Source organism: Aspergillus multicolor (assembly GCF_047715735.1).
Source record: "Aspergillus multicolor strain CBS 133.54 unplaced genomic scaffold BDW74scaffold_12, whole genome shotgun sequence".
NCBI classification, from domain to species: Eukaryota; Fungi; Ascomycota; class Eurotiomycetes; order Eurotiales; family Aspergillaceae; genus Aspergillus; species Aspergillus multicolor.
In genome coordinates, this window is record NW_027395963.1 from 1 (window position 1) to 23,339 (window position 23,339).

The 23,339-nt window shown below is 49.8% G+C and overlaps 12 protein-coding genes across 12 annotated transcripts; 8 read left to right on the top strand and 4 right to left on the bottom strand.

The window, feature by feature from the left end:
* Window positions 1-868: 868 nt before the first annotated feature.
* Window positions 869-1,412, top strand: BDW74DRAFT_178038 (uncharacterized protein; the record flags this gene model as incomplete). The annotated part of the gene is made up of 5 exons (XM_073729086.1): window positions 869-929; window positions 974-1,011; window positions 1,071-1,096; window positions 1,161-1,288; window positions 1,351-1,412. 5 exons carry the CDS (start codon window positions 869-871, stop codon window positions 1,410-1,412), a joined length of 315 nt encoding a protein of 104 aa, XP_073583753.1.
* A 2,302-nt stretch (window positions 1,413-3,714) lies between these two features.
* BDW74DRAFT_178039 (uncharacterized protein) lies at window positions 3,715-5,508 on the top strand (the record flags this gene model as incomplete). Its single annotated transcript, XM_073729087.1, has 6 exons — window positions 3,715-3,882; window positions 3,968-4,242; window positions 4,313-4,580; window positions 4,623-4,877; window positions 4,935-5,366; window positions 5,425-5,508. The coding sequence occupies 6 exons, from the start codon at window positions 3,715-3,717 to the stop codon at window positions 5,506-5,508; spliced, it is 1,482 nt and encodes a 493-aa protein (XP_073583754.1).
* A 586-nt stretch (window positions 5,509-6,094) lies between these two features.
* BDW74DRAFT_167824 (dicarboxylate/amino acid:cation symporter) lies at window positions 6,095-7,830 on the bottom strand (the record flags this gene model as incomplete). The annotated part of the gene is made up of 3 exons (XM_073726744.1): window positions 6,095-6,206; window positions 6,384-7,482; window positions 7,554-7,830. 3 exons carry the CDS (start codon window positions 7,828-7,830, stop codon window positions 6,095-6,097), a joined length of 1,488 nt encoding a protein of 495 aa, XP_073583755.1.
* Window positions 7,831-9,424: 1,594 nt separating this feature from the next.
* Window positions 9,425-11,357, top strand: BDW74DRAFT_167825 (purine-cytosine permease family protein; the record flags this gene model as incomplete). The annotated part of the gene is made up of 3 exons (XM_073726745.1): window positions 9,425-9,660; window positions 9,710-10,969; window positions 11,264-11,357. 3 exons carry the CDS (start codon window positions 9,425-9,427, stop codon window positions 11,355-11,357), a joined length of 1,590 nt encoding a protein of 529 aa, XP_073583756.1.
* Window positions 11,358-12,873: 1,516 nt separating this feature from the next.
* BDW74DRAFT_178042 (uncharacterized protein) lies at window positions 12,874-14,703 on the top strand (the record flags this gene model as incomplete). The annotated part of the gene is made up of 4 exons (XM_073729088.1): window positions 12,874-13,132; window positions 13,292-13,421; window positions 13,625-13,813; window positions 13,911-14,703. 4 exons carry the CDS (start codon window positions 12,874-12,876, stop codon window positions 14,701-14,703), a joined length of 1,371 nt encoding a protein of 456 aa, XP_073583757.1.
* Window positions 14,704-15,087: 384 nt separating this feature from the next.
* BDW74DRAFT_178043 (uncharacterized protein) lies at window positions 15,088-15,720 on the top strand (the record flags this gene model as incomplete). Its single annotated transcript, XM_073729089.1, has 2 exons — window positions 15,088-15,301; window positions 15,398-15,720. The coding sequence occupies 2 exons, from the start codon at window positions 15,088-15,090 to the stop codon at window positions 15,718-15,720; spliced, it is 537 nt and encodes a 178-aa protein (XP_073583758.1).
* A 1,037-nt stretch (window positions 15,721-16,757) lies between these two features.
* Window positions 16,758-17,343, top strand: BDW74DRAFT_152918 (uncharacterized protein). Its single transcript, XM_073724444.1, has 2 exons — window positions 16,758-17,048; window positions 17,132-17,343. The coding sequence occupies exons 1-2, from the start codon at window positions 16,802-16,804 to the stop codon at window positions 17,245-17,247; spliced, it is 363 nt and encodes a 120-aa protein (XP_073583759.1). The 5' UTR covers window positions 16,758-16,801; the 3' UTR covers window positions 17,248-17,343.
* Window positions 17,344-17,635: 292 nt separating this feature from the next.
* Window positions 17,636-18,349, top strand: BDW74DRAFT_152919 (uncharacterized protein). Its single transcript, XM_073724445.1, has 2 exons — window positions 17,636-17,892; window positions 17,975-18,349. The coding sequence occupies exons 1-2, from the start codon at window positions 17,685-17,687 to the stop codon at window positions 18,103-18,105; spliced, it is 339 nt and encodes a 112-aa protein (XP_073583760.1). The 5' UTR covers window positions 17,636-17,684; the 3' UTR covers window positions 18,106-18,349.
* A 311-nt stretch (window positions 18,350-18,660) lies between these two features.
* Window positions 18,661-20,347, top strand: BDW74DRAFT_178045 (uncharacterized protein; the record flags this gene model as incomplete). The annotated part of the gene is made up of 3 exons (XM_073729090.1): window positions 18,661-19,465; window positions 19,533-19,844; window positions 19,905-20,347. 3 exons carry the CDS (start codon window positions 18,661-18,663, stop codon window positions 20,345-20,347), a joined length of 1,560 nt encoding a protein of 519 aa, XP_073583761.1.
* Window positions 20,348-20,482: 135 nt separating this feature from the next.
* BDW74DRAFT_178046 (uncharacterized protein) lies at window positions 20,483-21,139 on the bottom strand (the record flags this gene model as incomplete). The annotated part of the gene is made up of 2 exons (XM_073729091.1): window positions 20,483-20,819; window positions 20,883-21,139. 2 exons carry the CDS (start codon window positions 21,137-21,139, stop codon window positions 20,483-20,485), a joined length of 594 nt encoding a protein of 197 aa, XP_073583762.1.
* BDW74DRAFT_18500 (uncharacterized protein) lies at window positions 21,127-21,694 on the bottom strand. The gene is made up of 2 exons (XM_073730938.1): window positions 21,525-21,694; window positions 21,127-21,457 (listed from the first exon to the last, which is right to left on the bottom strand). The coding sequence occupies exons 1-2, from the start codon at window positions 21,611-21,613 to the stop codon at window positions 21,217-21,219; spliced, it is 330 nt and encodes a 109-aa protein (XP_073583763.1). The 5' UTR covers window positions 21,614-21,694; the 3' UTR covers window positions 21,127-21,216.
* BDW74DRAFT_18503 (uncharacterized protein) lies at window positions 21,600-22,809 on the bottom strand. Its single transcript, XM_073730949.1, has one exon. The coding sequence runs from the start codon at window positions 22,776-22,778 to the stop codon at window positions 21,777-21,779; it is 1,002 nt and encodes a 333-aa protein (XP_073583764.1). The 5' UTR covers window positions 22,779-22,809; the 3' UTR covers window positions 21,600-21,776.
* Between the last annotated feature and the right edge of the window lie 530 nt (window positions 22,810-23,339).

The window sequence follows — 23,339 nt, forward strand, 5'->3', positions numbered from 1 at the left end:
ATTTAATTGATTTAATTGATTTAATTGATTTAATTGATTTAATTGATTTAATTGATTTAATTGATTTAATTGATTTAATTGATTTAATTGATTTACTTGTTACCAGTAATTTTTGAGAACCTTTTTTGAAAATAATCTCATAATAACTTCTAAATAATTTTAAACTAGTTTTAACTTGTAATTACTAGTTTTTCTAGTAATAATAGCATTACTACAATATATATTATATATTACCAAGTATTTTGTATTATTACTTTAGTTTTTACGTGTATATACATAACCTCGCCAGGTCGTAGAAAAACCAGGTTGCTAGTACTAATTAGTACTACTAGTTCTTCCTAGTAAGAGCGACCTGGCGAGGTCTTATAGATTATATGACAACCTGGCGAGCTCATAAAATACCACAACAAAGTTGATGCCTAAGAATTCAAATTTCCATATTAGGATACTAGTATTCTCTAGTGCCCTACTAGTAAGGTACTAGTAAAATGTTGCGACATGGCGACCTGGCGAGGTGCCTCCCCAGTAGGCTGTAGCTCGTGTCAAGCGGGCCAGACGACCAGCTTCCGCCTCGCGAAAGGTATGGCAATCCGAATTGTAAATAGGAAGAATTGACTTCAACTATGTAAACTTGTCGCTAATAATGACGTCTGATTCTGTTGGGTTCTCAACTTCTAAAGGCCATGGGAAAGGAAGCCAAAAATAATAATAAAAATAAAACGAAAAAAATGGAAAATGCAAAAAAGTACATAAATAAGTCTGACCGTTAGGTTTAGAGTTATATAACAGAACAAAGTCCCCTTTTGTAATCATGTTTGTATTTATTTACTCAACTCGCTCAACTCTATTAGGGCTACAAATCCTCGCTATGGCCGCGACCGACGCTCCATTAGATTTGCAGGATGAAGTCCATATATTTGAGGAAACTGGTATCCAACATTTCAATCTATTTCGAGACTACTAAATGGTATAGACAGTGAATGGGTCCCCCGTGGGTCCGAGTTGTCCATCGTAACTGCAAGAACAGGAAGACAGTTGCTACATTTTCTGAAATGCTGACACGCCTATAGGACCCACCGGCGGCGAATTTTGCCATGTAAGTAGTAGACCGCATATCATTGATTCGTCTCTGATATAAAACTCAAATTTTGCACCGCCAGATTCGCAAAGAAGCAGCTGGATTATGAAACCAGATGCCAAGCAGCCTTCTGGTCAGTGATTGATAAGGACCTCAACGGGATTTCCCACTGCCAATTTGACTACACGAATGGGAGGGTCACGCCGAGGGGTATGGATGCATCCTCTGTCTTCGTCAATCAATCAGGTACACCTACATACTGACATATGCAGTATCGTGGAGCTGTTATAAACTGAAGAGAGTCCGCAGCGCAAAGGACTACGAATGGAAGTAGCCGAGGCTCCACATAACCTGGGCCGAGCAACCAGGAAGGTATGTAGTCTATATCTTCGACTTCCCTCTACTGAACAGATGAATTTTCTTCGAAGTCTTCCCTCACCTGAAGCCCGAAGACATAACCCATTTTCCTGGCATGCCGCCTTTGCTCAGGTCGTTTTGAAGCAGTACGACGACGCGCTGTGGGAAATTCGGAATCTCGTGAGGGATCACGAGAAGGTTAGCCTACTCACTCTACCCAGTGACCGATTCTCCTGATAATTAATCAACACGTGTATGTATGTACTATACACCCGTGAAACCGGAAAGTCCAACTTCCAAGTTCTGAACGATACCGGCCGCCATACTGTTCACTACCAGGAAACCATTGAAGTTGCCACAAATACACTGCGTCGGCTGATCCAGGAACTTGTTCGCTGGTGGGAGGTGGGCAAACTGAATGTCGAAAGTGATATATCCCATTGGTGGTATGCACACCAGGAGCTTTTGCTCCATGAGCAGGCTGCGTCTGCGCTGAAGGCAAGATCGAAGCCTTTGAATAATCGACTTTTAAATGAGATTAACTTGTTATGCCAAATATCATGCCTATCCCCGAGTCGCTGTCTTTCCTATGATATCGTCAGGTCGACTAAAACTAGGCTAACCAAAAGTTTCTTCCTGAGTTAGAGCTTCAATCTCGTCCTGCAAGCAGACAGCACAATGATGAAAACTATCGCGTTCGTCACAATGTTGTATCTACCTTGGACCTGTGTTTCTGTAAGTTACATCCTAGTCATTTCATTCCCTCGTCTATTTTGTTAGGTGGCCTCGATTCGATACTAACAACAACTCAATACTTTACCAAGGCCTTTTCGGAACAAATTTCTTCAGCTTCGAACCGTCCACACCAGATGAATGGGCACACTCACACTTTTGGCTTTATTAGGCGGTGGCGGTTCCCTACCAATGCTTACCATGGGTGTCTGGGCGGCGTGGCTTTGGCGGACTAGTATCCAAAACGAGTGGGGAGCATGTCGGGACTGGATGAAACATAGGTTCAGTGTTGAGGCCGAGGACAGTGGGCTACATGAAACTGGAACCGAGCTGAGCATCGTGAGACTGGGGCAGCCCGTGAGGGCGACTACAGCAATGAATCAGAGGAATGTACGAAGGCAGGAGGCAGTATAGACTCAAGTGGTCAGTGTTTTTGTGTATACATGTAACAGGAGAAGACTGTCAGGGTAAGTAGGGGCTAATTGACACTTATACTACCGAGATTATATATTGTTCAAGGTCATTTCCTTGTCATGTTCCTGTGAACATGAAACAGCAGGAACTGTTCGGAGGTGAGTGAATCACCCAACTCACTAGCTCGCCCTCTTCAAGTAGCAACGTCTGGAATAGCCAACAATAGGACCCTTGTAATGTTTTCTGCATTAAATTTACTTATCGAGCAAAAAGATTACAGACATCGCAGCCATTTTCCTTCTCGGTCTAGCAGGTGAGCACTGCTGCCTTTAGTCGCGCGATCTGGGCGAGCATGTTGCGCTGGTTAGCTATGGGGTTGTATCAACGGAAGCAGGTTTGAAAGGGATGCTCTTGTATCCGTAGCTATGGTCTCATAATCCACCATGTACGCGACATAACTGGTAAATATCATGTGTTTTGCATTGTTGCGGTAGTACTTATAAGCCTTCATCGTGTCGTCCCAAGGTTGAAGTTTCCATTATTTATGAGCTAGCATAAATCAAGAAAGTAAAAGCAAATCTATCTAGATTAGTTTATTACTGGTGGGAAAGTATGAGACCACGTTATCTCTACGTAGTGGCTCGGCTGCTCACCAACGTCTTCAACCTCTTCAATCTCTTCAGTATATTCAGTATATTCAGTATATTCAGTATATTCATAAAAATACCACAACAAGAAACACACAGAAAATGGTCTAGTGTATACAACCCCAGCATCTGATTTCTAGTAGGCAGATTATACGCTCTTTTTCCCTTGTACGCGTTGGAGCTCCTAGTTCCGAATTCGAACGCGTAAGACCTGTTGAGAAATGCAACGCGCTTAGCACTACACTAGCAAGGATCGCGATCCTCTCCTGTACAAAAGGACGGATCTCGAGTCAAACACTACCTACCCTATACTACAATTGTTTAGTGCATGCATGTTTAGTGCAACAGACCAATTTCCCGCCCCTCAACTCAGGCCAGCCCAGCATCCATCCCCCTGATGGTCCTGAATTCCTGACCAAGATCGATTACTCGTGCCTTGAAGGGACTCTCTACCAACACGCAAGTCCACCACCCCTTCTCGACATAATGAAGTCGTCTGTGCTAGATTCAGAAAGCCTTCAGAGCAATGGCATCACATTCAGTCGACAGGTGATGCAGCCGAAGCAGCTGAGAAAACTGCTGGGTCATGACGCTGAGGTATTAGCTCGACGGCTTACCAATTTTCGCAAGTTTGCTCCTCAGAAAGAGGCCAAGGTATGTTCGGACAATTCAATATCCAGAAAGTTTTGCTCTGTACGCCTAAGTGTCGACATACTAATTTTCTGGCGCCGGGCTGTAGTCTTTGCTGACATCAAAATACCGATACGTCGCGGACAGAGTGGAGGATGAGCTTGGGAATGGCATGCAGCATGACAAGCTGCGAAGGGATTGGCAGAAGCTGGAAGGTAGAGCAACCGAAGCACATAAACGCGCGAAGAGTATTATGGCTGCCACGGAAGAACGCTGGATGGAGCTGGTGAAGACGAAAATCGTCGACGAAATCCTGGAGCGCGCCCGTAATTTTGAAGGGGCGAAGGCGCTTGGGGTCAGGGACCTCATGAAATACTTCAGAGTGTCAGTCAACTTTTGAGACGACTGAAATTCTATCCCCGAAGCAATTACTAACAGTGCTTTTTTTTTCCAGAGAAGGGGATGATATCTGGAGTGCTTCGAGGGATGTGCTGCTCAAGACAACGCCACCGGAAGCACCAATGCTTAAACGGCCCAAGCCTGACCTCTATTTTTCATTTCCCATCATCGAGCAGGATAGACTACTTCGTGGAGGATTCCAGCGCGAGCCTGGATTGCGGAACCTGCTAAGACCGAATCTAGAACGACTGGAGAAGGAACGAGGAGTCGTCTCGAACCCGCTGAAACTTCTCAGTCGCAAAGGGATAAAAGAGAGACATCGCGTTTGTTTCCCGTGCTTTGTTCTCGAAGCTAAACATCAACAGGTTGCTAAAGCTGATGCCAACTACTGCTACTACCAGGCAGCAAACAGCACAGCCAATGCGTTGGCACTGCTGCACACTCTCACAGATGGAATCAGCACTCGCATGGTAGAGGGAATAAGACCTGTGGTGGCGGTGACTCTTGTTGGACACAAAACTCGTTTATGGATTGCGGGTATCAAGTCCCGCAGGAAAGTCATTGAAACAACCCAGCCTCGACTAGGCCGAAGCGGTCAGAGATATACCAAGGTCGAATATGTAGGATGCCGACTTCTAATACATTGACCTTCCCATAGATTGGCTAACAACGCAAAGCATATGCAATGCATTTGGAAAGGTCACCTTCAGCTCGAGGAGGCTATTATGCAGCTCTTGTGTATCATACAAAACCTGGAGCAGTGGATTATCGACGACTTCCGACCCTGGGTCACACGCTGCATAAGCTTGCATGACAGTGAATCTGATCAGGAGTCCGAGGGTGAAGCAGGCGATGGCATTACTAGCGATGAAGATGAATGGGAGCCAGACGGTATCGAAGGTAGCGACGTCAACGACACTGACCAAAGCGAAGACGATATGGAGGAAGAAGAGCGAATGTGGGACGAGGCCTACATCCCATCGGGTGGTGAGGAAGAGGATCCCGAGTCATCAGAACTAGACTCGGACGATGAAGACTGTGTCGAATACGAACTAGACAAGGGTCGCGTTGACAGCCTGATGCAGGAACTCATGCAGGGTGTCAGCCAGGTTTGTTCTCACCCTTCCACTTCGTCTATAAGCGCTCTAGTACTGACATGCTTCATAGCTATCAGTAAAGGACGCGCCCAAATCTGCAGTGAGGGTATCCAACAGATTTATCAAAGCACGGAACGAACGTGGGCTCCAGTGAGTAGTTCGAAGGTAGATTCCAGGAAAGTCAAATATCCCAGAAGCAACTACCCAGGGCACCTACACAGGTGCAACCTTCATGTCATCGTGGTAACAGAAGTCTTTGCCTCTTCGCTAGCAGCAATGCTTTGCTACTCAGTCCAATGTAGTTTATTTAAGCCTTGACCACGTCATGGTCGCAAAGAAGCGAGTTTACCATAGTTTACATCGTCGGAAAACCTCAATGGGCACATAAAATGTAAATTAAAAAAACAAACATACAACAGCTGGGATTCGCATGTGGTCACCCACCATACTACTAACCAGCCGGCGTGTGGCTTAAGTACGGCTGAGCGGACGGGAAGCCCTGTTCTCCACACCCTGTGGTCGTATGTGCTTGGTTTATTTAAGGCGTAAAACTTATAGGGCGTTTTAAGAGATGAGTAAGAGAGGCAGCAGTGATAGGTGTATCAGGTAGGGCTAGAACTTGATTGCTTGGTCATTAAAAGTACAGTGCTTTGTTGGAGAAGGATGGTTGTGCCTTATCAAGGCGATCGGGTGGTGCGGATATCTTAAGTAGCGTTGCGGTATGGCATTGTTCTAGGACTTTAGGGCTTGGTTTGGGAGTCTGAGTAGCCTGCGGCTACGAATCCATAGATAGGAGTACGAGTTACGGTATTAATCTTGCGGCAAGTACTAATTCCACGGGTACCTAGTAGGCTATAGCACATTAAATAGCTTCTTAATCCAAGACTACTTGGTTCTTGTTATCTTGCCATCCCATTCACCGAATCTTAATCAGGCGATCCAAACCACAATACAATCCTTCAAGGCTAAACCACCCTCTCACCACCCTCTCTCCGTTCCTCCTCACCCTCCTCCTCCCCCTCCCCACACCGATCATCCTCATCCCGCAACCCACTTAACCGCTCAATAATTGCCGCGGCATAAAGATCCCCGGAGACATTCGTCATCGTCCGAAACCGATCAATAAACCAGTCAATCGCAATAATCACTGCATACATCCCCGTGATCGGCACGTCCACGCTCCCCGCAATCATAACCGTGAGTACCAAACTCGAGCTGGGGATCGGCGTCGTCCCGATACTAGCGAGCGTCGAAAGAAGACAGATGATCACGTAGTCCGCTGGACTTAACGAATGCCCCTGCGTCTCGGCGAGGAATACCACGCACAGAGGGAAGTAAATTGCGGTTCCGTCCATGTTCACTAGACACCCCAATGGCACGGTGAATTTGGATACGGTGTTGGACACCCCGCTGGCGCGGACGACTTTAAGCGATAGGGGTAATGTCGCGGCGGAAGAGGCGGTACCCCACGCCGTTGTCCAGGCCGGACTACACCGCAGCCAAAACGTGTACGGCATGCGGCGCACGAAAATAAAATACAGGAGTGGCAGGACGATGAATAGATGTAAGGCAAGATTACACAGCGACCCGCCAATCAGCACGCCCAGGTTCTGGCCTATATCGCGGACATCGAGACGGAACATGTTCGGCAGGATGAGGAAAAACACGCCGATGGGCGCGAGCTTGATTAGGATCATAATGATCTTCATGATTATTCCCTCGATTTCCTCGACGGCCTTCAGGATGTAGCTGTGCTGTCTGTCGATCATGTAGCCGACCACAACGGCGGTCACGAGGACAGCGAGGAGGGAATCTGTTGCGAGGGCGTCGACGATGTTCAGCGGGATCAGGGACTCGAACATTTGCACGACCACGTCGGAGATGTCTGTTTCCTCGCGCTCGGCGAAGGTCTCGGCGTCTTCTTCGGAGACGTTGAGGGACTCGGAGGAGGCTTGGGTCATGAGGGGTCTCCAGACGAGGGACGTTAGGATTATGGAGTGCACGATCGCGAAGAGCGTTGTTGCGACGTAGTAGCCTATTGTCCACCGGGCGAGGATGTGCCCGCCGTTGGAGAGTTCGCGGAGGCGTTGTACGGCGAGGATCATGGATGTTACGATCATGGGTAACACTATGCGCCTTTCTATTAGCACCAAGTATTTTGGGCGAGGCAGAACAGGGCAGAATGGAGAGAAAACGCACCAGCAGCCCGTAGAGCACGCAACCACAGCGCACCCGGAATCTCAATGATCGTTGGCGCGGCATAGGGGATATCGTCGACGGTACTGCTAACAGCAAGACCAATTGCGATGGCAATTGCGGCAGCAGTCACAATCTGTAAAGCCGAGCCGGGCTCTTTGATGGCGTGCCACCATGGTTTCTTTGGCTGCTCTGACTCCGTAGTGGAGGTTTGCTGGAGGGTGTATTCTTGTGGGTCGGCGCGCCCGGAGTGGGCTGAAATGCCGGCGCTTTTCTCCATGCTTAAATCGTCAATGGGAGACTTGCGCCCGATGAAAGCCTAAAAGCAGAAGAGCAGGTCAACGTCCTTCCCACCCTGGAGCTGATCCGTCTTCATATATCACCGGCCCTATCGTCGCAACGCCACAAGCCGACGATAAACGCCCGCCACAGCGGTATCAAGTTGGAAGGATGCGAAATAAAAGAGCCCCAAGTCGTTGGAATCTTGATATCTTTTCCTTGATTCGATGAGATAAGACCCCATGGGGCAACACTGTTCACAGGATAGGGAATAGGATTCGCGGATATAAAGTGAGGTTACATCTTGCTGGCTTGTCGTTCCTGGGCGGCGTCCGAGTGTTGCGCTTTGTGGTGGCTTCCTTGCGCAACTTTAACTATACGGCTTATCTCCTTGTATCTGGAGTGCAATTGATAGGGCTGACTCTCCAGTACCAAGGGCTTGGAACCAGCGGAGAAATTCCGCCGAGAGGGTGCCCAGGCGCCAAGGGGCCGACTAGCAGGCTGCGAGAGGGGCTGAGGAGGTGACCGCGTGATAACGAGAAAGAGTGGTTGTCTAGTGGTAAATGGGGAAGATATCAGATGGTTTGACTTTGAATCGAGGTGGCAAGATGCTGTCGACAGTTGGGCTAGATGTCATCGTATCTTCTCCACTCGGATCCAACCTCCTGGGTCGGATACAAGTCCACATTGAAATTGATCAATGGCGTCCAGTGGACCGGTTATCCCTGCAGCATCGAAACTTGTTCCGTTGTAATTTCCCGGGGGTCTTCCAGCTACTTTTCGTTCTTTCCACCTACTATGGTACCTCGCTGAGCACTGCCCAGGTCCTTCTTCGCGATTGCCTAAAATGCCTGGGTGAGTGAGATCGTCGGCCTTTCTGATGAGATCGAATCCAGACATTGGCAGAGCCAACGCGACTCTGAATTCCTGGTTGAGCATCCGGCAAGCAGCTCTCATCTCTTAGGTAGTTACCATGATTGTCTTCGACAACCTTACATTACGTACGATATATCGCCGCCAGTCCAGGCGCTTAGTCGTCTCATTATTTAACTTGACTAGGAATGATCTTAGAGGAGATTCTATACATACCGTCAAAAGGGACTCAATATTTAATTATAGTCCTGCAACATTCACCTCGATGCCCGTGCGAAAATCATGAACACAAATTGGGGTTTCTGTCTGCATTACCGGGCGCCAAATATATATCGGGCATATTGCAGCACAGCCTACGCATCAGAGGACTAAAAGTGTCTCCAGCTAAGGATATGGGATTGAACACACACAACTAGCAAGAGCATCTGTTTGAAAGTGATTCAATTTCTCTCATATCAAACTTAGGTTACGAAGCTGTGTTGAAGATGTTGGAGAGCTTTTGGGGAGCTTTGTACTTGGTGGGTCCGACCGGCAATCTGACAGCCGGCAATCCAGCCAACCAGCAGCCAGACAGATCAAATTTGATTTGCCTCCATCGCCGAGTCCAGACCCCGTGACTCACCTAATCTCCAAAGCTTCGATAACGATAAAATCTTCATCCATCAGCAATTGAAGGGGGGAATCAGGCAATTACTGTTGGTGACCCGATCAACGTGGTTCTCATGGTCACAGAACCCCTCCCCGCGGGGGACATTGCCGCCGCCGAGTCTCAGTCACGGCCAAACCGCGACAAAAAGAGCCTGGCCTTCCCCCACGTCCCCGACAAATGGCTGTCCCGCATCGCCAACTGGGGCGTTGAACTGCGCGGCGTCACCCCCGTCCCAATCGAAGAGCGAACAGACACGCGCTTCATCAATGTCTTCTTCGTATGGTTTACGCTGAGCACGAACCTATTGCCGTACGTTGCCACCCAACCACCGGTCATGAACCACCACTAACAAAGCTAGAATCATCACGGGCATGGTCGGGACATTCGTCATGGGCCTCTCCCTCCGGGACGCATCCCTCATAATCCTCTTCTTCAACATGCTCTGCACTATTCCGCCAGCCTACTTCAGCACCTTCGGAGTCCGCACCGGGTTACGCCAAATGCTCCACGCCCGCTTCACATTCGGGTACTTCCTCGTCTCGATCATCGTCGCTTTGAACCTCTGCACAATCGCCGGGTTCGGCGTGATCTCGTCTGTGCTCGGCGGGTCAACCCTCGCCGCCGTCTCAGGCGGCAGCATCGACGACACAGCCGGCATCGTGGTCATTGGGATCTGCGGCATGGTCGTCTCCTTCGGCGGGTATAAGTTCCTGCACCAGTACGAGCGGTACTGCTGGCTTTTTGCGCTGGTCGCGATTGTGATTGCGACGGGGGTGGGCGGGAGTAAGTTCTCTCTACAAGCGCCGACGGAGCCACCGAGTGCGGCGACCGTGCTTAGTTTCGGCGGTGTCATTGCGGGGTTCCTTATTCCTTGGGCTGGGATGGGCGCGGATTTTAGCGTCTACTGCACGCCGTCTGTCTCGTCGACTCGGATCTTTGTCTACACATATCTAGGCCTCTTCCTCCCCACCGTCCCCCTCATGGTCCTCGGCGCCGCAATCGGCTCCACAACACCCTCGATCCCCTCCTGGAGCGACGGGTACACGCTCTACGGCGTCGGCGGCGTGCTAGGCGCCATGCTCGCGCCAGCCGGCGGCTTCGGGAAATTCGTCTCGGTCCTGCTCTCCTTTTCTCTTCTCGGAAACCTCGCTGCCTCAATGTACTCGATCTCCCTGAACTTCCAGCTCCTGCTGCCGTGGGAGCTCTGGCGCCGTATCCCGCGCTTCGTGTGGAGTATCATCTACACGGGTGTTCTGATTCCTGTTTCCGTCGTTGCGGCGAAATCGTTCTTCACGAATCTGGAGAATTTTCTGTATGTTATTGCGTACTGGTCTGCGGGGTTTTTCTCTGTGGTTTGTGTTGAGCATTTTGTTTTTCGGAAGAATGACTTCTCTACTTACACACCTGGCTCTGGTGGTAACGGACATGAGGACGGGAGCGAGAAGAGCACATGGGACAACCCTTCTAAACTCCCGACTGGCCTAGCTGCCATAGGGGCAATGGCGCTCTCGTTCGGTCTGATTATCCCTTGTATGGGGCAGGAGTGGTTCACTGGTCCGCTGGCGGAGACAACGGGGGATATCGGGTTCGAGGTTGCGCTTGTGCTTGTGGGGTTGTTGTATTTGCCGTTGAGGTGGGGGGAGAGGAGGGTTAGGGGGGTATGATTCTGGTTCAAGTAGGTTCTACTGGGACCTGCATGGGGAAGGGGTTGATGGGTGTATTTGTATAGTTATAGTGTGGTTGTTTGGAGGGCGTGGTATATGTTGATGGAGATTATATGCCCGACAGCACAAGCATTACTGAGATGACTTGAGATAATGTATAAATGAACTCTCCTAATTTAACTTAAGGGTGCAGCCGCATAAGTGCCTTTTTTGCAACGTATAACCGCTGACCTCAAATCCTCGCCCAGACCGGGCAAAGTCAATGGACAGGCTAACCTATGGGAGAATGACTTTGCGCTAAATGGACAAGGAAGGAAGATATTAATCCTGCTCGACGTATGATGACAGAAATTACCCCCCTATTTTACACCATCGTCAAGCAACTAACCGCCTATGGCATGATGGGATATCAACGGCAAAGAACTCCTCTTGATTCTGTGCATGGGTACTGGAGATAGGCTGTATATATAGGACACGGCTGCGTGCATTGAACATAAGCAATAAATGCCCTGCTTTGATCGGCCTCTACCAAGGGCATTCAAAGTCCTTGGTCACTTAGCTTCTCGCGTCCCAAACAATGAACCCCTTATTAGATATGCACAAAGAATGGATAAACGGGATATTGGCATTATTAGACACCTAGGATCCCGTCATTGTTTTTTGATGGTACTTCCATTGTCTGCTCCACTTGCTGATCATGAACCCTCGGAACTAGACAGGGTGAATCCAAGCACAAAGCAGGCTGCGGTGAATTGAAAACAAAGCCCTAAGTCTTGTTAGAGTGAATGAACACAAGGCATTAGGCTAGGACCATGGCATATCTTCAATACTCCTGATCATCCCCTATCTGATACAAGGTACCGTACTTTCTCATGGCTCTACCTCTTTCTATTAATATTTCCCAATTTATAGCTAAATGCTGTAGGGTATAGAGTACCTAGTTTTGAAATATCTGCACGTTTGAATACCATAGCTACTACCATAGCATGACATCAAGACGACTTGCTACTTTACAGCAACATCCCAGACCGTACCATACTATGTAATCCAATGCTGTCACCAGGTTTGCCTTATACAGTATCTCCACTCGCTCGTCAGCGATTTTGTCTATCAAACGCACCACCCAAGATCGGGCATGGTTGCAGTGTACCAAATACTGGTAGCATACTCAGTCCCGTAGAAAAGTGGAAAGTTGAAAAGCAGAAATGACACACCCACTCAATGCAGTAGTAAGGTTCATCCATTAAGATATACTATCAGTGCAATGTCCTAAGGTGTCTCGTGCTAAAACACTAACACCAAGTGTCCTTATATATGGTAAGATAAACCCACGTTTTATGGTTTTATAATAGCAGTAACCTACCATAGTGCTAAGAAAGCCATTGAACATAATTTCCTTTGACGGGGGTGCTTACGCTTTGAGTGCACGACATAGGAAAAGACTTGTAAAGTCTCAATCATTGGTTCTTATAGTGATCCTGCAACTACGCAAACTATTCCTGCTCATTTGCTAAAGTTCATTGAGCGGAGCTGTAAACTTTGGAAGAAAAGCCTGGTTTTGTGCAGTCTTTATGGGGTTGGCTTTCGGCTATGGATACATATAGAGATACCAAGCTGAAACATAGCCCTTTGTGAATAATGTTCTTGAGTGGCAATGGGACTCAAATCAGCTAAGCAGCCAACTTGTATAAAAGAATCGAGTACTTTAATGCCCGTGTCGTTTTTAGAGAGTGGGAGGTCTCTTTATTCGCCACTAAGATGGGATATAAATACAAGCGATACTGGCAAGTCCGCCAAAGGAAAGTGCGACCTAGCCGTGCCTACCCGACCGGTACCAGTAGCAAAGAATCATAGCATCATGAACTCCAAATACAGTAACTCTGATCTCTTCGAGCGGTTGAACTTCGACTCCGCCGACCTTATCCTGAGAAACCTCAGCGGTGAAGACCTCGCCCGTTGCCAGCTTGTAAACAAGAAATGGAAGCACATGGTGCGTATTTGGATTGCGACGACAGGATTCCATCCAAACTTTCCCATCGAGTACAAAGAGTTTATGCAAAAAGTTTCAGAAACGCCTGGGCGTGATGAAGCGTGGGAGAAATTCTCCTGTGAATGTGGTATGTCCCTTCCTCCAACCCCCCTCAGCGTTCTACCATATCATCATGGGCATCTCGCAAAATGGCTGGGGCCGATACATGTGGCACGCTGCTGTACACCAGTCCTGAACCCCCGAAAACATTACGTACCTTAGCTAACTGACAACGTGTTTCATCTAGCCCTCGAGAAAGGCATGGTTGACAGATGGCGCATTGGAGAGCCAGTCTGGGCAACATGCCACATATGCACCGCCTACGCACGCAGTGGAAATTACCACGCCTCGACCGCCGGAGGCTCCTACCCGATTGCGTGAGGGCGGGAAGAAGACCACTCGGAGGAGACCCAGCTCGACTTTATGGTGCCCCCCGGCGACATCCGTTACATGCAGATCTTTTCCGAGACGGAGACACTGCTTCTGATTGTGGACTCGACATGTGTTGGCCCTCACCCTACATCAATCCCATACCTACTGCCGGGAATACACATAAGAGATGTAAGCTAACATCTTACAGGGAGTACATGTTTAGTTATGCAACAGAGAAAGAGCTCTTGAGAGCCCGCGCCGTAGTCCCGGTGCCGGACGCACTTGACCAAGACAATGGCCAAGACAAGAAGCTAACATTAACAGGAGCCCGCGCTTTGGTCTGCTGGAGGGCTGGCAACGACTGTACCGCGTTCGCGGGTAAGGAATCCGCCTTGATGTGCGCGACATCCGGACAAACAGCCACCTGTACACCCTATAAGCTACGCAGTTCGGGCCCGACGTCTCGTTCTCAGAACTTATTGAGGTTCGAATAGTACGAGTGGGCGGCCGCGAAGCCATCATGACACTGAACGACCGGCTTGCTACTGGTATAACGCCCAACCAGCCCAACCGGCCACACACGTGGAGATTCGATTCATGGACGGCAGCACGGGCAAGTTGGTGCAAGCAATCGTCATCCACACAGGCGCGCGTGCTTCGCATCTCGCTCCCCAGATCCGCATGTCACCGCTCCGGACCGAGATTGCGTTTGCGCTCCTGATATACCGGTTGCACCAACCTGACTATTACCAGAATCCAGAGGGGACCCCCCCGCGCATCGTACAGGTAAACAAATTCGAGTTTGACAAGAGCACGGGGCTGTTTATGCCGCGGTGTGCAGACCTCCTGGACCTGCGGATCCTGAACCTCCGCCCCAGGGGCCAGTGGGGCGAGGACAGTTGGGATATCGACGTATTCCGGAACTTCATCGTACAGATCCGGGGCCGATGCTGGTACCAGCTTCTCATGTACCCCATCCAGCGTCTTTTCAGGCCCGCGACGTGGATCGATACCACGACCAACACCTGCCATAATGTAAGGCTTGTGGCTTATCTGTCTCACGCATGGGGAATGGATGTACAGGGGCCCGAGGACCTTCTAGAAAGCCATGGACATGATCTTCAGACTATTAGCATCCGGGGTAACCCTTCTTTTATGAAGACGAGATCTCAGCGTCCAGACTTGCTTTGGTGGACAGCTCATCATCGCATCGAGTTTGGGTCTCCTGTGCACTACACCAGAGGGCAGGATCCGCGGAACTGCCTACATGAGCATAATTGGTCTTAGGTAGTTCCCTGCTGCGTCGCACCTGACGAAAATGACTCCGGATAGATATTTAGCTATCATTCAATATTATTAAACAATTCTAGTTCTTTCGTCTAGCATTCGATCGTCAAGACTTTTGGTATCGCCCCATTGACCCAGAACCTGGAACCCGAAAGAACCATGAATTGTAGCGTAGTGGTTAGACAACCCCATGCATCATGGATAATCATAGACTCAACCATACGGACGCCACCCTGGCAAACCCTAACTGGACAGCCGTCATCATCGTCATCATCATCATCAGACTCTATGCGTAAGCGCTTCTCACACAGCATGTATCTATATCCCAGATATCGCAATATACGACCTGAATTAGAAAGTTGACAAAGATTTCTATCCTCCAAAATGCGCTTCACCGCAATCCTAGCAATCCTGGCCGTTTCCCTTCCCCTTGTCACCCCTGGCATTATCCGGAAGCAGCCGGATCCAGGCTTGGAACATCCAGGCCATGAGGCCCACGACAGCTTGACGCATAACCAGCATATTTCGAAGAACATGTTGAGCGTCAAGCTCGCCCTTAATATACATCCCGGTCTCTCCGGGGACGCTGCTAGCAAGCGTGAGTTTGATCTACTTGTTCCGCTACAACCGGGCATTATATTTGGCTTTTAGGACTAATATCGATGCTAACCTTGTCTTTATCTATATAATCTAGAGTGTCTCCAGGACGGCGCGTCCTGCTGCGTGGGAAGTCACCGCTGCACCCCATGCTGCCATACCTGTGCCGCGACGAACCACCGCCTTGACGGCATTTGTCGGGATTTCAGTGGAAGGGATGATGGCGCAAGTGGCAAGAAACAAGTAGAAGGAGATACGGATGCAGGTAGAGCACTGATGCTTGATCTGAGAAGAGAGAATCGCCATGGTGAGTTTGGCGGAGTTGAGCGTGAGTCCTACCACAAACCCGAACCATCAAGATATCTAGCGCAGGTCTATTATTCGAACTACAAGGCTAATAACCATCTTGACTTTGAGTAGAAGACTGTGTTCCCTTTGGAGGAACCTGCTGCGTGTATGGTAGCAACTGTTCGAAATGTTGTGGACGGTATACGTGTGCGCAGTCGAAGTATGAGAAGACGGGGCATTGCATCTAAGACCTTAGGAAGTATTTTCATGAGTCTCCATCAAGAGGAGATTGCAAGAATGGATCTGTTTCCCTCTTGAGTTCATCCTAGTTACGCAGATGATGAAGTCACAAGTACGAATTAGGGTTCCGGCGCATGCCGTCCGCTCGTCATAGACCTGAGTCTATTTTGGTTGTCTGGAATATAATGGCTGTAGAATTTACCACCTTACCTGCCAATCATGGAATGACATAGCCCTTAGGTAAGTATGTCTGCGGATATTGCAATGTGACATACTCATATCACTCTTTGACACTCTTTGCCGTCCAGCAATTCCTTTTCCCGGCCTAACGAAGACACCCGCCATATCGAAAAATGCGCCACCGTCGCATCTCTCCTTGCGACTGTAGCCCTCCCCGCTCTCATCCCTGCTGGGGTGATATTCCCAGAGGACCTGTCGGCCAATGTGCAGGTTGAGCATGGGAATGTCGATAGTGTAGGCATCACAAGGATTGAGCTCGATTTTCCCATCAGCCTCCCCGGCCATGATCATGAAGCCATCCGTGTATCATCTGGACGGTTGACAAGGCCATCATATATCTTTTGGTTATCCAGGGTAAAACTCGAATAGACGTTCATGGATTTAGGTATCACGTTATACCTGGATTTGCCCCCTTAAGTTTTAAATAACTTCGCATGCTAAGTGCTTTGGAAATGCACGAAGGGGCTCTGACAAAATAATAGCGTTTGGTACAGGTGTCTCTCCAGTAAATGTCTTTATATTCGTCATCGATCCGAGTCTATCCGGTGGGCTGACATGCAACGGGCTGTCTGACCTCATATCCCACACGACGCGAGGCAAATCCAGGCGTCATATACTAAAACACATTCCCTCCTCCCGACAGGCGGGGTATGCTGTGAATATTTCCTGATTCGAGTTGTGTGTGTCCAGTTTGATCGAGATCAACTTATACATATCTTGAAATCAGGTCGCAATGCGTTTTGCCTCCATCATTGCCGCCCTAACCCTCCCGACCTTCGTGGTTCCCAGCGCAATCTCGCTAAACAACAAAGTCCCTAGCGGCCTTGTGTCCGAATCCGAGTCCAACCCCGAGCCGGCCCCAAACGGCCGGGGCGCAAGGATCGAGCTTGAACTGCATCTTCGTCTACCAGACCAAGAGCCGCGTAAAGCGGAGAGCAACGAGGCTCTGCATGTGGACGTCGACATCTTGACCTCGCCCCGTAAGTCTCATATCATCCTAAACCATGAAGGCGTGGAATATTAGGTATACAGGGAGTTACGCTAACGCTATACCTACACGCAGAAAACTGCATCCAACGCGGTCAACGATGTTGCACAGACCCGGGATGCGCACGTTGTTGCGGCCAGTTTCCTTGTGGGCAGAAGAGGAATGAGCCGTATCCCATGTGTCACTTCTAGGGTATGTGCATAGGTTAAGATAATGAGGGGCTCTTAGACCTCGAGTTAGGTAACGCACTATAGTTTAGATTAAAGGACCTACATGATGAGAACAAAAATGCATGAATCCAAGTTGTTCAACCTTGCTTGCAGCCACATCACAACAGGCATCATTCATAGTCACTGTAATCTCCAGTAGAAGAAAGTAATGTTCGGAGCCGACCAGGTGATATGGAAGTGCTGAGGTCCGGTTCCTGTGGCCTCCCAGACGACCTTTGGATTCGTCATCGATTTGAGTCTATCCAGGTGGTCTGACTGTATGACTTCATTGGCCACACAGCACGAACCATGCGGATGATTCATATACTTAGTTAACAAGCATCCTTTTCTGCCCAGCCGAACATTACCCTTTGACATTACTACCGCTTGAAGCATAGAGTCCATTTTATTGGGAAATAATGCGCTTCGTTTCCGTCCTGGCCGCAGTGGCACTACCAGCCCTTGCAGTACCCAGGGTCATCGTCCTGCATGACAAAGATGCCAACGAGAACCATGACTCTAATATACAGCATCTCCAGCCACATAACGAGCGCGAATACACCATCATCACCCTCAAGCTCGACTTTGACCTCGGTCATGGGGGACAGGAGAATCCGGACGACCCCGGTAAGATTCGACACCTTCATGGCATGTGCCATTGCATGCCGACATAATCTGCAGAATCAAAGCTGACGAGCTGCCCACTCAGCTATAAACAAATGCGTACCACATAACCACGTCTGTTGCGTTGGTCCGCAGTGCAATCAATGCTGCGGGCTGTGGAAATGCGATCACACCAAGGACGACCCCGTTCCGAAGTGCCGCGTGCCGGGGGCTTGAGTGCCGGACAGTGCCAAAAAGTAAGGAGTAGAGAGGCACTTCGGGAAATTTTGGAATACCTTATGGCGATTTGGAGCCTGCCATGAGGGTTTCTTGTAGGGCTTGAGGAAGGTTTCTGCCTCTCACCGGCAGCGGGCCCTATCTGGTTGCCTCCCTACGGAGTACTGGTGACATTTGTTGGATGCGGAGGCTATGGCATGTAGATAGCACGATGTTAGTTCTTATCTATCTGCTTGGGGTGTCCATATCCTAGATGCTGGTCTCACTGTCTCGAATTTAGGATAGCATAAACTACAATACATAGGCGTCCGTTTGCTCTGCACTTAGGGCTGGCCGTGGAGATGAGCGCTATCTCATCATTTGTTACCGCAAACCAATTGTCACGATTTCCATTGCGAAGTCCCCACAGTGGTCTAGACTTGGGCTCCACAGTTCGCAAACTGAGATCTGCCCCTGAAACCCTGCAGATCCTGCATGTGCAGACCCAAGACCTTAACCCCCCAACTCCGTCCCCCAAAAGCGTGCGCCGATTCGTCACGGGCCCCGACTAGGACCATGGACAAACTCCCGCACGAACTTTTAGATCAAATCATCTCCATCGCCTGGAAACCCCCCGCCCCAACGAAATTCCACAAACGCTGCAAATGCGCCCGCTGTGTCCCGCCGCGCAAACTCGCCCCGTACACCGTCCTCTCACGGACATGGCGCGCCGTCCTGGAGCGTGTTATCTGGAAAGAGCTTAGAGTTAACAAGTTCTCTGAATTGAAAACCTACACTGCCTCAGCACGATCTATACCCGGTGAGCATGGCGTTAGCAGGAATGACGAGGACGCCTACCGTCGCGAGCGTGTGCGGTACATCCGTCATCTCACCTGGATATGGTGGCCTAAGTGGATTCCAGGCGTGGAAGCCAGCGAAGTTCCAGAGATATACAATGGCCAATTCCAGGCTAAAATGCGGGAACTATTTACACTGCTGCACTCATGGGGCGGGATTCGCTCCGACATTGGGATGCAATTATCGCTCGACGTGCGCAGCAGCGAGTTCATCCCCCTCCCCTCGGATATAATTGACGAGCTCGAGACGAACGTGCACATGTTAGCAACCTTGGATGCGAGGGGGCTGTGGGAACGGGCGCAAATGTCGTACACTCCGCGTCTCTCAGCGGAAGTCCTGCAGGACTTACCGGTATTATCGTATATCACAGCGTTCGGAATTACAGAGCCGGATGAAAACGATGCTTCGCCGTCGGTATTTATGGGACTGCTGAATCGGTTTTTGAACGTAAAGCGCGTTTATGGGGGTGAGGGCAGGGTTATTCCCCGGGGTGCGTTGAGGGCACTGGCGGATAGTAGGAACGGTAAGCATCCGTTTGGCTTAATTGTAAACCTAATGTTACTGTTCGAGCTATTGATATTACTGTACAGAGATCGCGGAGTATCTCCCCCTCGTTCCGGCCTCCATCGAGACGTTCGAGTACCAGCTTGACTATGAGCGCGAACTCGCGTTTAACCCGGCGCATAATGCTGCGAATTATCTTAATGCTCATTGTCTGGATGGGGTGTCGATTGGGTTCCGAGGCCTGAGCATGCGCTTGCGAAAATTACATCTTGATCACGTTCGGATTAACAACTCTGTATTCTGGCCGGATGCAGCGGAAGGCGTTGATACGGAGGCGTTGTATTGGCCAGTCCTAGAGGAGTTGTTAATTAAGGAGGTGCCGCCGTATACAGCAGACGGTATGATACCATGTGCTGTTGCCCAAGGACAATATCAGCTAATAACACTACGCGTCGCAGGCGAATGGATCCTGGAAAACGACCCCGACAAATGGTACAACAACTTCGACATCTCGCTCGACGACGACCCAGACCAGGACTGGCAGTATGAGGGGGGCTACTACGGGCCCAGGGGACCGATTAGAGCGGACGAGGCGAACAAGATGTATACGGCGATGGGTCTTGCAGCGCAGCGGATGCCGCGGCTACGTATTCTGGACTTCTCCTTCCGGGCTGAGAATAATGAGGGGGGTCCGGATCGCTGGTTACGCTTTGAGAAGGATGTGGGTACGGGGAAGGCGAAGTTGGAGATTGTGAGTGATTACGGTATGCAGGTTGAGGAGGGGTTCCTGGATGCTTGGAGGGTGCGGGAGGCGGGCGAGGAGAAGGTGAGGGAGATGAGGGAGGGGGGGCTAGGGTGGCAGAAGGTTTACTTTGAAACGTGGCCTCCGGGTTCAGCATAAGCAAGAAGGAGAGTTTTATTGCTTGTTGGCTTAGGACAATCGAGTACACAACAATATGGTACAGGGGCCCTTCGACGATCATGCAGATGGACACCAATTATGCAGAATATGAGCGACCTTCACACCCCGCCGGAATCAAGGTACAGATTTCCCCTTCTTCCTCCACCACCCCGGCAGCTTGATATCGGGAAACATAAATGTATCATACCCCTCCAACCCAGGCGGGCGCATATACTTAACATCCCAAACCAAATCACCCACAAACCGATTGAAATAGTCAACATATTCAACGGCCTCCATGTACATCCAGCCAACATCATCGTCCGGATCATTCGAAATCCCATCTTCATAGCCATGGTCATCACAAGCTTTGTATTCACTATCAGCCGCCAGCACATCAGCCGCCGTCTCAGGCTGCTCCCAATCCCTAACAAGAATCTTGAGGACAGGGTGGAATGGCATGTCATCCAGGCTCTCAAGGCAAACTTCGTTAGCGAACAGACAGAAATTGAAGCGTGGCCCCATGATATCCTACAGCGGGTATGGCATGTCTCCAACGCAGATGCCTCTGGCATTGAGTCTTTGCATGCAGCCTTTTCGCTTTGTCGGGTCTTTCAGGATCCGGGTGAGTTCACCCTCTGTCCAGAGCTTGAAGTGTTCTCGAACCTCGTGCGATGTTGCACCGTTTAACTTGAGGTCTTCGATGACGGGCATGTCATGCCTGGGGAGGAGCTCCGGCCGTCCCGCGTCTTCTAAGATCTTTGGCAGGGGGCCCTGGAGGAGATCGAGCATGCGCTTCCAGTTCTAATCGTATTTCTTGTCGTATGCGCAGCGGTACAGTGCGAAGCCCCACCGGACAGCATCCTTCTTCACTCCCCACCATCCGTAGTTGTCCTCGGATAGAATATCGTCGATCCTTGCCCAGGGCCGCCAAACGCTGGGTGGGCGGATTGGGCGATTGGTGGAGAAGGCTGTTCGATGGGTTGTGCGCAACACTTGGTTGAGACTGTGTGCGGCGCGTGGAGCATGAAGCTGGAGGGAGCGTTGGATGATGGACGCCAATGTGGGAGGTGCATTGAGACGGGGAAAGGGGCGGGTGTGGCACGGTGACTTTAAGACAGGATCTGGATTAAGTGATCTTCCACTAGGCCCTTATTCCTGGGCTTTGGTACTATACCTAGGTAAGATTAGGTTGCTGTGGCGGCAGGGGGGGCGTGGTTGACTATACGGTGGTGAAACAGATATCCCTATCCGATGATATAACATAAGCGAAGGAGAGGACAAGTGGGTGAGATCTGGTGCAAGAATATGCCAGCCATACCATAGGCGCCCATCAGATAGATCAGGCTCTAGCTAGATGCACCTCCAAGGCCATCATTGCACGTCCACCCTACATTTCCGCCCAAAGAAAAGCCATGTCATCAACCCCTTAGGTGCTGATATGCTTCTTCCTCCACGCCCCCGGGAAAACAACCCGCGTCGTATCCAACCCTCCATAATCCTCCAACCTCGGCGGCCTCCTATACCAAACGTCCCAGCTGTACGGATATTCGTGCACAAGACGATTAAAGTACTCAACATAATTCCACACCTGGATGTACATCCAGCCCACGTCCTCAGCTGGGTCATTTGACAGCCCATCTTCGTACTCGTGGTTATCGCAGATCTTGTCGATTGGATCTTTATATGGGCCATGGATTTCCGTGGGGTCTGCTGGCTTATTCCAGTTCCGCATGAGCAGTTTCACAACGGGTCGAGAGGGCATTTCATCGAGCGACTCGAGACAAATTTCATCGATGAACAGGCAGAAGTTGAAGCGGGGACCAAGGAGATCGATGTGCTCTAAGGGGTCTGACTTGGTGACAGTGTCAGCTCCATTGCTATTGCCGTCGACCGTGGGTATGCAGCCATTCCGTCTCGGCTGTGTTGTGTCTTCGAGGATTCGCGCGAGTTCCCCTTCAGTCCAACGGGTAAAGTGCTCACGGACGAGATGCGAGGAGGCCCCATGCAACTTCCCCCGATCCTGTGTGACGGACAGATCGTGCAACGGAAGCAAATCCAACCGGTCGTACGGCTCCTCGAACTCCAAACTATCCTGCACCGTTTCGTCAAGAAGCTCGATCATCCGCGTCCAATGAGTATTATACCGCTTGTCATAGTTGGTGCGAAACAGCGCGAACCCCCAACGAGCGGCCCCTTTCTTAAGCGCGAATGGCGCGTATCCGTCTTTGAAGAGTGTCTTGTCAATATGTCGTAAGGGACGGTCCCATGGCGGAACCTTCTCAGGATTTTGATCCAGATTCGGATTGACGTGGACGTTGGTCGAGCTGGAGAACGGTACGCGGAGCTTGGTATTACCAGTAACCACGTATCGGGGAGGCCAAAGTTGACGCAGTCGGTGGGAGGATAAGGGCCTGGGTATGGGGGTCATTGTCGGGTTTCCAAGGTGCAGGAAATGTAAAAGGTGGCGTGGTCCGGTCAGGATTGATAAAGTGAAGTAGACTAAGGCTAAACACCGGTCTGGAAAAGGGATATTCCACCATCTACTATAGTCGTCTCTTACTAAGCGGCCTTTTCGGCCTAAATATACCATACAGTATATATATCGAGAGAGAGAAAAATATAGTGAGGTGTGGAAATGTTGAGGGCGGGGGACTTGAGCATTGCTGGCTCCAAGAATCAACACCTTGCATGCGTCCGGAAATGTAACTTTTTCGTGTTATTTCTGTCTGTTCAAAGGATTTTGTTACTCAGGAGGAAGGATCTGCGTAGGCATTGCATCTACTGACCGTGCCGTTATGTTACAGCCTAATAATGAAGCATATATACCAACAAAAGAAGTGGCAGTGATATCCTGACTAGATCGTACAATAACCACAGACACTGCTATCTGGCATGGTACTAAGTATCTACCATAGGTACCATAATATGAATGGTAGTTGTCCAAGAATTCTTGGGTAGATACGACTTGATGCCCGTCAGACTGTTAGAT